General features: G+C 40.8%; 1 protein-coding gene across 1 annotated transcript in view; it reads right to left on the bottom strand.

Moving 5' to 3' along the window:
* The window catches only part of LOC139413352 (inositol 1,4,5-trisphosphate-gated calcium channel ITPR1-like), a 143,317-nt gene extending 130,006 nt beyond the window's left edge, over positions 1-13,311 (bottom strand). Inside the window, exons 1-3 of the mRNA XM_071160611.1 lie at positions 13,203-13,311; positions 8,296-8,409; positions 2,606-2,676 (exon numbers count right to left, since the gene is read on the bottom strand). Coding sequence (XP_071016712.1) covers positions 2,606-2,676; positions 8,296-8,387 — 163 coding nt within the window. The 5' untranslated portion in view covers positions 8,388-8,409; positions 13,203-13,311. The remainder of the gene's footprint in view (positions 1-2,605; positions 2,677-8,295; positions 8,410-13,202) is intronic.
* Positions 13,312-13,529: the final 218 nt, after the last annotated feature.

The following is a 13,529-nucleotide window of genomic DNA, read 5'->3' as shown; positions in this document are numbered from 1 at the left end:
AAAAACTCAAGCTGGAAGTACCAGTGCTCAATACGGAAGTTGTCCGAAAACTCAAATATAAAGTGCCAGTGCTCAATACAGAAGTGGTCTGACGAAGCAGATTATACACTACATGACTGTTTCGATAGCACAGACGGGAATATGTTCCTGGATTCATCCTATAATATTGAGGAGTTTACCACATCAGTCACCGGCTTCATTAATAAGCGCATCGATGAAGTCGTCCCCACATTGACCTTACATACATATCCCAACCAGAAGCCATGGATTACAGGCAACATCCACACAGAACTAAAGGTAGGAGCTGCTGTGTTCAAGGAGCGGGAAACTAATCTGGACGATTATAAGGAATCCCGCTATGAACTCTGATGACCCATCAAACTGTCAAAACATCAATACAGGACAAAGATCGAATCCTACTGTGCCGGCTCTGACGCTCAGCATATTTTGCAGGGCTTGCAAACTATCACGGATTACACAGGGAAACCCAGACGTGAGCTGCACAGCGACGCGAGCCTACCAGACGAGTTAAATTCCTTCTATACCCACTTCGGGGCAAGCAACACTGAACTATGCATGAGAGCACCAGCTGTTTCGGAGGACTATGTGATCTCACTCTCTGTACCCAACATGAGTAAGACCTTTAAACAGGTTAACATTCACAAGGGCGCGGGACCAGACGGATTACCAGGACGCGTACCCAAAATATGCGTTGACGAGCTGGCAACATTTTCAACTTCTCCTTGACCCAGTCTGTAATACCTACGTTTAAAGCAGACCACCACAGTGTGTCCAAGATCACCAAAATACCCTGTTTAAATTACTATTGCCCTGTAGCACATCTGTAGCCATGAAATGCTTTGAAAGGCTGGTCATGGCTAACATTAACAACACCATCCCAGACACCCTGGACCCACTCCAATTCGCATATTGCCCCAACAAATCCACTCCACACTATTGCACTCCATACTGCCCTTTCCCACTTGGACAAGAGGAACACCTACTGTGAGAATGCTGTTCATTGACTATTGCAGCATCCAATACCAAAGCTCATCACTAAGCTCAGGACCCTGGGACTAAACACCTCCCTCTGCAACTGGATCCTGAACTTCCTGACAGGCCATCCCCAGGTGGTGAGGATAGGCAACAACACATCCATCATGCTGACCCTAAACACGGGGACCCCTCTGGGGTGCGTGCTTTATCCCATCCTATACTCCCTGTTCACCCATGACTGTGTGGCCATGGACAACTCCAACACCATCATTAGGTTTGCTTAAGACACAAGGTTGGTTGGCCTGAGCACCGATGATGATGAGACAGCATATAAGGAGGTCAGTGACCTGGCAGTGTGGTGCCAGGAGCTGATCGTGGACTGCAGGAATGGGGCCAAGGACGCCCCCATCCACTTCAACAGGGATGCAATCGAGGGGGCAGAGAGGTCCAAGTTCCTCGGTGTCCACATCACTAAAGAATGATCATGGTCCACTCACCCCAACACAGTTGTGAAGAAGTCACGACAATACCTCTTCCCCCTCAGGACGCTGAAAAGATTTGGCATGGGCCCTCAGATCCCCAAAAAGTTATACAGCTGCACAGTTAATCCCTTTAATTGATTTGACAACATCCGGTGAAATGGCAGAGCGCCAAATTCAAATTCAAATTCACAAGTGCAATACACCAAATTAAAGCTTTACTTCTTGTTAGTCTAGCCACCATGTCAGATTTCAAAAAGGCTTTACAGCGACAGCAAACCATGCTATTATCTGAGGACAACACCCCATCAAACAAACACAAACAATCATATTTCAACCCGCCAGGCGCGAATAATACATTATGGCCTTTCTCTTGCATTTCAAAGATGATGGTACATTTTTTCAAAGATGATGGTACACAAAACAAATACAAAATAACTGCTTTTTTATTCTTGAATAATCTTTAACCAGATGTATTGTGTTATATTCTACTACATTCCTTTCACATTTCCATAAACTTCAAAGTGTTTCATTTCAAATGGTACCAAGAATATGCATATCCTTGCTTCAGGGCCTGAGCTACAGGCAATTAGATTTGGTATGTCATTTTAGACTAAAATTGGGAAAAAAAGGGGCTAATTCTTAAGAGGTCAAATAGCTACCTGAACTATCAGCATCAACCCCTTTTGCACTAACTCTTTTGATTCATCACATATGTTGCTCCTACTGTTTAAAATCTATCCTGTTGCCTATTCACTTTATCCTTACCTATATGTACATATTATCTACCTCAGTTACCCCGTACCCCTGCACATCGACTCTGTACTGGTACCCTGTGTATATAGCCAAGTTATCGTTACTCATTGTATATTTATTGCCTGTGTTTATATTTTGCTATTATAAAATTACGGAAGGGCCCGTAAGTAAGCATTTCATTGTTAGTTTACACCTGTTGTTTACAAAGCATGTGACAAATAAAAGTATTATTTGATTTGGACTGAGAGAGCAAGCTATAGTGAAAAAAAGGTCACATGAAGCGATGCCTTAACTCCTTGCTGATTGTTTGAGCAAACAATATTGGTTGAGTGCTTGCACTTGAACAGCAGACTGAACAGAGTGATAGTCCTTACCTCGAAATTTCTTGGGTGGGTTGTTAAGGTCGCCTGTGTCTGGCTGTACCACACAGCGGTCATCCACAAGCCTGGGGACAGGAGGAGCAATGACAGCTGTCAAACACTCAGAATATTAATTTCTCTGACTGCACATCCATCTAGCCTCCAAAAACAGACAAACAATAACATCAGCTACAATTTTCCTCCTCAGCAGTGGATGCTACTGATGCACGTGCATACACAGTACAAATAATGATGTTGAGTCGCTCAATACTTTAAAGGGATTTTTAAATACTTTAAAGGAAATTTGAAGACGAAACAATAACAAAGCTGGGCACCCCACTGCTGTTTTGGGAAAAGGCTGAGGGATGGGACAGGAGAAATGTTACCACATTGAAATTCTTAAGACAGAGCTATGGATGCTGAGTTGACTTTCATTTCAGTATACATGACAGCTAAAAGCTGAATTGCATGCACACCAAGAAATCAAAGTGAACCAATAAATGTCTTAGGTAGCTAATCCAGCAAGTTCAGACGTCTGATGGATGGGTCATGGAGGGTTGTTCAAGCACTTTGGATCGTGAACGGAGCAGCGTAGAGGAAACATCGATGGAGGAGGAAGCATCTCAGTCACAGCCAGGTGGTTAAAGACAGATAGGGCCGCAGCCTCAGCAGCGCACCTCGCCGTGCCCAACAGCCACTCTGTGCTCAAACAGCACCACCATTAGTGCAGCACCCACTTGAGTGATGCCACTGCTGCCACTGGCGCACAGGCTCATCAATATTTGGTAACAAACGCAAGGATTGACTGGAGGCTAGGACTGACCATCCATGGACTGATCATGCATGACATTAAAATGACAGTTTGAACCATGTTTTAAGACTATATAGTGTTTGTTTAGGCCTACATTTACATTGTTTACAAACATTGGAGTAAAACAAGCTTGTATTTTGGGGTTCTGCTGGGGTATATTCTTTAAGAATCAATGGGTATACATAATTTAGAATTGCAAAAAATGGATGTAGCAACTGCAGATTGCCCCTTTAGTCTCCATCTTCATTATTACACCCGTCTCTTTCACTCCTAAGCATGACTGTCATTTTGATCCAGGCTATCCTGCATGTGTCACCAATCAGCATCACAGTGCATAATACCACTATTTAATTGTATCAACAAAAGGAATATTGGTCAAGAATTGTAGAGGGCAGATTGCTGTGGGAGCTGCCCATCAAACTCAGTATGCCCAATTTTGGCTAAGCAGAGCAGAGGCATCCAGCTGCCCTCTCTGGAGGCTGCACATTGTGAGAAACTATAAGGACATAAAGGCCTGAGACCAAACTGCCTAAACAGTGGATGTGAGCTGTGTTTCACCCGCTACCTGCTGTAAGGGCATTCACAGCAATGCTAAGCCAGTCTGCTCACTCAGACCTAAGCCAAACCTTCTGAGCTAAAAATAAACAGAGCAAGAACAGCTTCGGCAGAGATTCCTGGCTTAAATGTATATATATATTTGAGGGGTTATTATGAAAATAAATACTTGGTTTGGGAGAAGCTGGTGAAATATCAAAAGGATTGGGGCTTTGCCTGTGAATAAACCTTTTAGGGTGTTAAACCTTTTAGGGCGGTTTCAAGAGCATTTTTCCCCCTTATTATTACAAATAATAGTTCTTAATACACGCCTATTCACACTTGACTCCTAAACATCTAAAACCATTGTGCCTTATGAACCAACACAGCTGAATTAATATTGGAGGAACTTGGAATCTGAACACCTGAACATCTGGGATTGGCATTCCTCGAACACTCTCTGTTTGATTCCTATGTTGGTGCAGCAATGCAAGTATCAGAATTAGGCCTCGTTCTTGGAGAATTCTGCTGAAGCATTTACACTATTAGGATCTAGCATTTTAATAACATTTGTTGCTCTCATACCTGTGTAGTTATGCTGTAATTACACTAGTCACAACATTGTATTGACATGTTACATGGGCTAATATGTTGTAACTAATAATAATAATAACGAAGTTGGGTGCTTTTTCTTTATTACACAAGAGGCATATACTACCTGGGAAATAGCAAGACACGCTCAACTCCCTTATTTTGCAATTACAATGCAATTAGTAAAATAATATGTAACTACAACGTTACTGTAGTAATTAGTGTAACTACACAGTTATAAGACCGATGAAAATCCTTTTCATAATAGCTCAGTCAGATTTACTACTGGCTGCAAAACACAGGATGCTTAGCAGGTAGTCTGAAATATAAATATGACACCTCGATGGGGTTCTGGATCCAGTCCAGGCAGCATTTTCCTTTTATAGCCCATGCAGTGTGTAGGCTATGTATCGTACTGTAGGACATTCTTATGTTTAGATTTTTTTTAAATACACTGTAAGCATCTCCCCAAGGGGAATGAATGGGGTTAGGATAGTTGTACTTGTTTTACATATCAAATTACTAATATTTTGTTAATGTATCACATGGATGAACTGCATTGTGCCGATAATGGGAAGATTCAGGCCTATCTGCATTAATGACTCCTGCAAGATGTCATTCAACTGGATTTGTATGCAGAGATCGTTTTGATTGCTCGTCCTGATACTTTGTGCAAATTCTTTGGGGACCTTCTGGATTATGTGTGTATTGTTTTGTATTGCGAGGGATGGCTGCACTGCTGCAGCCAGAAACAAAAGCATTCCGTTGCATCTGTGATAACATCTGCAAATCTGTGTATGAAGCCAATAAACTTTGATTTGAGCCTGTAAAGAGGTGTCATGGCGGATATGTAAAATCACCAGAGGGCTTCAGTCTTGCTTTGTGTTCCAGGATGCAGCCAGCCAAGGAAAGATTATAGGCCCCTGGTACAGTAGCAAACAGAACAGTCCTCTCTAAATCAGCAGCAGACCAGGTGGCTCATTATACAGCTGTCTCTCAGTGGTCAGTATGATACACAGAGACAACCAACAGCATCACAGCCTCCTGTACACTGCCTGCTGTTGCTATATAAAAAAAGTGATTACCAGTGCAACGTTGGCAACTTGACAAACGAGCACTGTCAAGTAGGGCATTGACAGTCATGGAATTTTGGAAGACAGTAATTGTCCAGCCAAATGACCGCGGTCAACGTAAGAACCATTTTTAGACCCAGATTTTCTCCTCTCCTCCGCTCCTGACCATGTGTGCTGCCATAGAAATAGAATGAATATAACGGGCGTCCCCATTCAAGTCAATGGTGGCATAATGGGTGGACATTGCGAGAGTACCGGAATTGTCTCACATCAGACAGGATCACTAAAAATAAGTTATTTATTCAACTCTAAATGTGCATGGAAATGTGCTAGCTAGTGTCTGCATGCTGGCTGAACCAGTCTCAAATCAATCCATATGAAAACGGCAGTTCACACATTCAATGCTTAATGCACCCTCTAGCTAGCTAGCGTAGTGAAATTCTATCTAATAGCACAAATTAGCTTTCCTGATAAGGCAGTTTGTTTTGCCATTATTAATGTGCAGAGTTCGGCAGCACAGCTGACCGCTCTAGCTGAAACATTATCGTGTTGGCCAAATGTTACAAAGTAGCAAGTAAGATACATGCTGATTTCTAAGAATAGTCCCAAAACTTTGGTGTCATCATACAAGTTCATCAACAAGCTTGCAAACTAGCAGAGGTGGAAAAAGTACCCAGAAAAAAAAGTAAATATACCTTATTAGAAAATAACTCAAGTAAAAGTGAAAGTTGCCCAGTACAATACTACTTGAGTAAAAGTTTTAAAGTATTTGGTTTTAAATATACTTAAGAATCAAAAGTAAAAGTGTAAATCATTTCAAATTCCTTATATTAGGCACCATTTTTTTGTTTTTAAAATCTGATTCAACTTAACTGACATTACAAAAATTATATTCCATTGCATGAGCCACATCAGTTAACATCATTTAAATGTATATTCTACATTATCATGGAAATTATTGCATCACAATACCAGGCAGCCATTGCCAGTGTACCCATGGCTAAAAGGTGCTGTGAAAGATGCAAGTTTGTGTTCTCGGAAGTAGCCTATGGCAACTACTCGTCTCCTCCATTGCAAAACTACTGAATCTTAGGAGTCAATTCCTAGCTTGACACCCGGAAATGGGAGTCGACGGGCAAGGAATCGAGGAATCTATCCTTTTGGTTTCAACTCCCCACCACTAGTGTCTAGGCAACTAAGACGTGTTTGCTACAACACCTTGCTGGTTTGAGCAAGGAGCAAGAAGGGTTCATTATGCTGTTAAGAGTCAATGTTACGGCAGAAACGGACTCAAGGGCCAGATAGTGACGAGGTATGATTAAGACTGCTAAACGAGGAGGCTAAGAGTAGAAAGGGCAATACAGATGCCATGTTCATTTTCACTGAGGGAAAAGAACAACAAAATGGCAGGAGCAGAAAATGGAGGAGGAACAGGAGGCAGTCAAGCTGCTCTGACGCCAGAGAACTAGAGGCTGAAATAATTTATAACCTTCCAGAAGTGTTGTCAAGTCCATCAGCCTTTTGTGAATCCAGTCACGGTTCAGTCAATGATCTCCCTCAACCCTCACTTTGGCCGTGATGAAAGTTGAGGTGCAAAAATGCTCTCTGATTCTCTTTGATAAATGGGTATCAGCACTTGGAGGAAGAACTGAAGTTTACATTTTATCAATTTTACAGTTCATTGCATAAGCTCTCAATATTTAAATTCAAACACAGGAAGCAAAATAATTGAAGCCACTTAGGCCCATCATTTCAGGTTTTACTAATGGTACAACTTGGGAGAAAGAGGAGAGCCAACACATCCCATAAACCTCCCACAATATGACATCACCTGCATCGTGTCCCATTGACACTATCCCATTCAGTATAACATGTTTCTCGTTCAACCCCATCCCTCTCTTCCCTGACACTCATATTTCCTATAGTTTTCCCTTTTTCCTTCATCTCACTCTCTTATTTGCTAATAACACCCTCACTTCTCTTTTTCCCCATTTCCACTGCTATCCTGCATCAGCTGGACTCCAAAAGTACGTGACCACTCTCTGCCTCTCACACTCCAGTTCCAAACACTCTCTGCCTCTCACACTCCAGTTCCAAACACTCTCTGCCTCTCACACTCCAGTTCCAAACACTCTCTGCCTCTCACACTCCAGTTCCAAACACTCTCTGCCTTGCCATTTATCAAAGTGTGTTCTAAGGGCATAGAACAGTATCACCTCAATGACAAGAATTCTGTAATCTTGCTGTTCTTATTATACACTTCACCACCACGATGTTTCTTCCATAAGAATGGAATTAGCACGGATTTATTCTGCTAATAACATTGGGGGAGCAAACATAATTAAACTTGTGAAGTAAAAGCCATGACTCAGACTAAGCAATGAACTAAATCCCTCCATTATTCTACGTTATCACCTTGGCTGCAGATCCAGCTGTCTCCCTGGCTTCAAACACCAATAAGGTTCATATTTCCACTGGTACCTGGATCTGTCTGTGTATTTGCATGCGTACATGTGCACAGACTGGTGTCTGATCTTGGCTGTGTACTGTACTGTGACAGACATGAGTCTATGGGCATGCATCTATTCAATTAAAGATCATGTTTTTCATGAATATCAGTGGGGTTTCAATGAGAATTCAAGTTGAGAGGGATGGGATTCATATGCAGCTGTAAAACAGTAGGCAGACAGACATACCCTAAAGTGCTGATAAATCCACTGGTCGAGCCCTCCGCATAGAGGGAGCAGATGTCGCCTATGTGGAGGAAACTGGACATCTTGTCCGACATGTTGCCTCACCCAGGACCGTGCCTGGAAAAGATGGAACAGACAAGAGTTAGCATGACAAATAAACCACACAGATGTACAGTCATTTACACTGATAAATACTGCATATTTAATTGTATATTATGTATTAAATAACCTATACCGCTATTACCGTGTAATTACAACATTGCTACTATAGTAACTACTGTGTAGTTACATAGGTATAATGGCAACATAAGGTAGTGTTGCCAAACATGTGTGCGAATGGATATGTATTGGATTTGTACAGTGTGGAGAATGGGAAGTAAGCATTGCATGCATGCCAAGATATGGCCCATGTTTACATATTAAACAATCAAACAAACAGTTTGGTGCATGCTGTGTGTATTTGTGTGTCGACATAGGCGAACGAAGGGTGTCAACTAGAGGTCAACAGAGTAATCGGTATGGCCGATTAATTAGGGCCGATTTCAAGTTTTCATAACAATCGGAAATCGGTATTTTTGGGCGCCGATTTGCCGATTTTTTATTTTATTATTATTTTATTTTTATTTTTTTATACCTTTATTTAACTAGGCAAGTCGGCTAAGAACACGTTCTTATTTTCAATGACGGCCTAGGAACGGTGGGTTTAACTGCCTTGTTCAGGGGCAGAACGACAGATTTTCACCTTGTCAGCTCGGGCGATCCACTCTTGCAACCTTACAGTTAACTAGTCCAACGCAATAACGACCTGCCTCTCTCTCATTGCACTCCACAAGGAGACTGCCTGTTACGCGAATGCAGTAAGCCAAGGTAAGTTGCTAGCTTGCATTAAACTTATCTTATAAAATCGATAATCAATCATAATCACTAGTTAACTACACATGGATGATGATATTACTGGATATTATCTAGCGTGTCCTGCGTTACATATAATCTGACTGAGCATACAAGTATCTAAGTATCTGACTGAGCGGTGGTAGACAGAAGCAGGCGCGTAAACATTCATGCAAACAGCACTTTTGTGCGTTTTTCCAGCAGCTCTTCGTTGTGCGTCAAGCATTGCGCTGTTTATGACTTCAAGCCTATCAACTCCCGAGATGAGGCTGGTCTAACCGAAGTGAAATGGCTAGCTAGTTAGCGCGCGCTAATAGCGTTTCAAACGTCACTCGCTCTGAGCCTTCTAGTAGTTGTTCCCCTTGCTCTGCATGGGTAACGCTGCTTCGATGGTGGCTGTTGTCGTTGTGTTGCTGGTTCGAGCCCAGGGAGGAGCGAGGAGAGGGGTGGAAGCTATACTGTTACACCGGCAATACTAAAGTGCCTCTAAGAACATCCAATAGTCAAAGGTTAATGAAAAACAAATGGTATAGAGAGAAATAGTCCTATAATTCCTATAATAACTACAACCTAAAACTTCTTACCTGGGAATATTGAAGACTCATGTTAAAAGGAACCACAGGCTTTCATATGTTCTCATGTTCTGAGCAAGGAACTGAAACGTTAGCTTTCTTACATAGCACATATTGCACTTTTACTTTCTTCTCCAACACTTTGTTTTTGCATTATTTAAACCAAATTGAACATGTTTCATTATTTACTTGAGGCTAAATTGATTTTATTGATCTATTATATTAAGTTAAAATAAGTGTTCATTCAGTATTGTTGTAATTGTCATTATTACAAATAAATAAATAAAAATCGTCGGTTTTTTGGTCCTCCAATAATCGGTATAGGCATTGAAAAATCATAATCGGTCGACCTCTAGTGTCAACACAGCCAAATCTCTCACACACAATACAGTACAGAGCAAGAATTGAATAAGGGTCGTTCCATTTGAATTCAATCACTTTCTGACAGCACCCCATTTGATTCCAGCAAAACCTTCCATAATTGATTGCCCATGGTAGACGTGGTCAGAAAGTAATCTTTTGGACCTGAATGCCAAAGCATTCAGGAGATGGAGGTGCTCAAAGTTGACCCTAACATGAGACATCAATGTCTACATCACTGAAAAATATAAATGGTTGAGATGTATATTATTTGAAAGCTCACAAAAAGGGTTGGTAAACGATTTCATAATTTCTATATTAAAAAAATATATTTTACGTCAATTACTCAAAACACGTGAATAACAATATTGTTCATGTTCATATACACTGAGTGGACAAAACAAAAAGGAACATATTCCTAATATTGAGTTTCACCCCCTTTTGCCCTCTGGACAGTCTCAATTCGTTGGGCATGGACACTACAAGGTGTCGAAAGCATTCCACAGGGATGTTGGCCAATGTTGACTCCAATGCTTCCAACAGTTGTGTCAAGTTGGCTGGATGTCCTTTGGGTGGTGGACCATTCTTGACACACGAGAAACTGATGAGTGTGAAAATCCCAGCAGCGTTGCAGTTCTTGACACACACAAATTGGGGCGCCTGGCACCTACCAACATACCCCGTTCAAAACCAATTCAATCTTGTCTTTCCCATTCACCCTCTGAATGGCACACATACACAATCCATGCCTCAATTGTCTCAAAGCTTAAAAATCCTTATTTAACCTGTATCCCCCCTTCTACACGGATTGAAGTGGATTTAACAGATGACATCAATACGGGATCATAGCTTTCATCTGGATGAATCTGGTCACTCAATGTCATGGAAAGAGCAGGTGTCTTTAATGTTTTGTACGCTCAGTGTATGTAGATCAGACTCGATTTTACATCGTCTGAGGTGTTTGTGATGTGCACACCATCGGTTGAGACACAGTATACTATTGAATACAGGGTGGGTGTCATGTGGCTTATAACTGTACTAAAATGTAAATACAATTAAAATGTAAACTTTCAAGTGCTACCACAAAGCTGGTTGGAGCTCCACACATGATAGAATGTTGACTTGAGTGGGAATATCTATTGTTTTAAATTAAACTGTCAATCTTCCATAGGAAACCTATTGAAATCATAGAAATATAGATAATAGAACAGACATTCCTATGGAAGTCAGCCATCTTTCTGGTAGTAATTGGAAGTTGCAATTTCAATTCAATTTAAATTTAAATAGAGTACCAGCTAAATTGCAGTGGTCTGAAGGGATAGGTCCATTCTCAGAATTCTGTTTCTATGATTGAAATGACACGCACCCTGTATTCAAGAGCATGCATGGCTGGCACAACACAAACACCTCAGATGATGTAAAATAGGGTCTAAGCTACAACATGTGAAAATGAGATGAATTTGAGTTTACCATTTTTTTTTTATATTTGACGTGATGAAGACATGGATGTCTCATTGTGGGGTAGGGTATGTAAAATGGGTCAACTTTAGGTACCTCTATCTCCTGATTGTTTGGGTATTCTGGTCCAAAATGTAACTTTCAGACCACTTCTACAATTTCTACATGTATGTAAGGTTTCGTTCAAATCAAAAGAGGTGCAGTCAAAAAGTGATTGAAATCATTATGGAAACAGTGTGTAACAATGAATGCGGCCCTGAGAAAAACTGGTCAGAGCACAGGGCCAAAGTCACTGCATACTGATTGCAGTGACACTGTACCACTTCTGTTGAGAACCTCTGAGTGACAGTTAAGAATTCGATGCTACATTCAAATTAACAAACCTGAACACAAAAACATATTGGATTAAATGCATTAAAAGGTGACATTTGTTATACTATGCACTACAAGACACCATATAAACTCCGAACTAGAGCTGGTGTAATCTAAATTGTCTTTGCATTCATTATCTGTTTAACATTTACATATCCCTGGGCTTTTGCATGGGACGATAGTCCATTACAGTAGTAATTTAGGACAGAGGTCCTCTTGTACATCACATTTGTTTTAGGTCAATTTGACTTGATCATAAATTGTTTCAAATGATAGTGTTCAACAACCAACACAGCTCATGCAGATAGCTGCGAAGTGAGTGATAGCCCACAGAGGCTATGTGAACGAAAACTCAAAGAAAATATAAGCCTATTTTAAAACTCTACATTCACAAGCATACTCATCTTTATGGAACACATTGACAAACCTACAACTCTAATTCCCAGAAGTGTCCAAATGGAAATGTCTGTAGACCTATCCATTAGTAATAATAATTCCTGTCCAAATCCCCAGTGAAAAACACTTGTTTGTAAACAGGCAGCGCACCTCATCATCAACACCCCCAATTTAAACCTCATCCAAACAGCAAATACTATAGCCATCTACAATGTGGCAATAGGTCTATCTGACTCCATCAGAAACAACCATCTGACAATTATATTTTACTGTTGCATGGCTTGTTTACTACGCTGTCATTGATGTAGGCAACAATTGCTTGAGATAGGCTTCTGAATCATCAGGATGAAACAAAATGAATCAATACAGATAAAAGTTAGACTAATCCTACATTTACACTAACACTAACCCCAAACATTAGATTTGTTTGACAATGACTATATTGATACATTGTAATTACAATGTTAGGCTACGTTGCCAGTCTTTGCCTGCTTGCTAGGATACATGGTTACATCCTGAGTGAAGCTGTCAAATGCAACGGAGTCGCATAAACCACACATTTACCGCTTGGTTACATTGTGTCAGTATTGCCCACAGCTGCCATGTCACTTTGAGTCTAAAACACTCTGAAATTTTGACGTCTTAAATTTCAGGTTTAATTCTACTATACAGGCCCATTTTGGTGAACTTGAAATGCAATGCAATAAAAACGCTAGAAGCCGTAGCCTACTAACGTTATGTCGAGGTAGGCTAGCCACAACTTATGGGTTAGCCGTACTGTACTTCCTTGACAATTGACGTTTGATGAGGATGCTCCTCGCAAAACTAAGCTACAGGATGAGGATGTGCATAGGACTTTACCTTCACAAAAGGAAGAATGCGACGAAAATAGAAGAGATTCAGGAAGGATCAGCAAACGTGAATTTCTACTGCGCTGTCCTCGTTTAATTCCATGATAGCCGGCTGACACTCCAGTGAGAACACCACGTCTCTGACAGCTGAATTTGTCCTCAGCGGCAATCCCCTTCTTACCTCCTCCACATGCACTTTGAAGAAACGCCCCTTTCGCTATATATATATATATATATATATATATACTGTATATATATTTGGACACACCTACTCATTCATTTTTCTTTATTTTTTACAATTTTCCACATTGTAGAAATCACTGAAAACATCAAAACT

This window comes from Oncorhynchus clarkii, chromosome 7 (assembly GCF_045791955.1).
Source record: "Oncorhynchus clarkii lewisi isolate Uvic-CL-2024 chromosome 7, UVic_Ocla_1.0, whole genome shotgun sequence".
NCBI lineage: Eukaryota > Metazoa > Chordata > Actinopteri > Salmoniformes > Salmonidae > Oncorhynchus > Oncorhynchus clarkii.
Note: the sequence above shows the minus strand (reverse complement) of the source record. Positions and strands in the feature narration are given on the sequence as shown.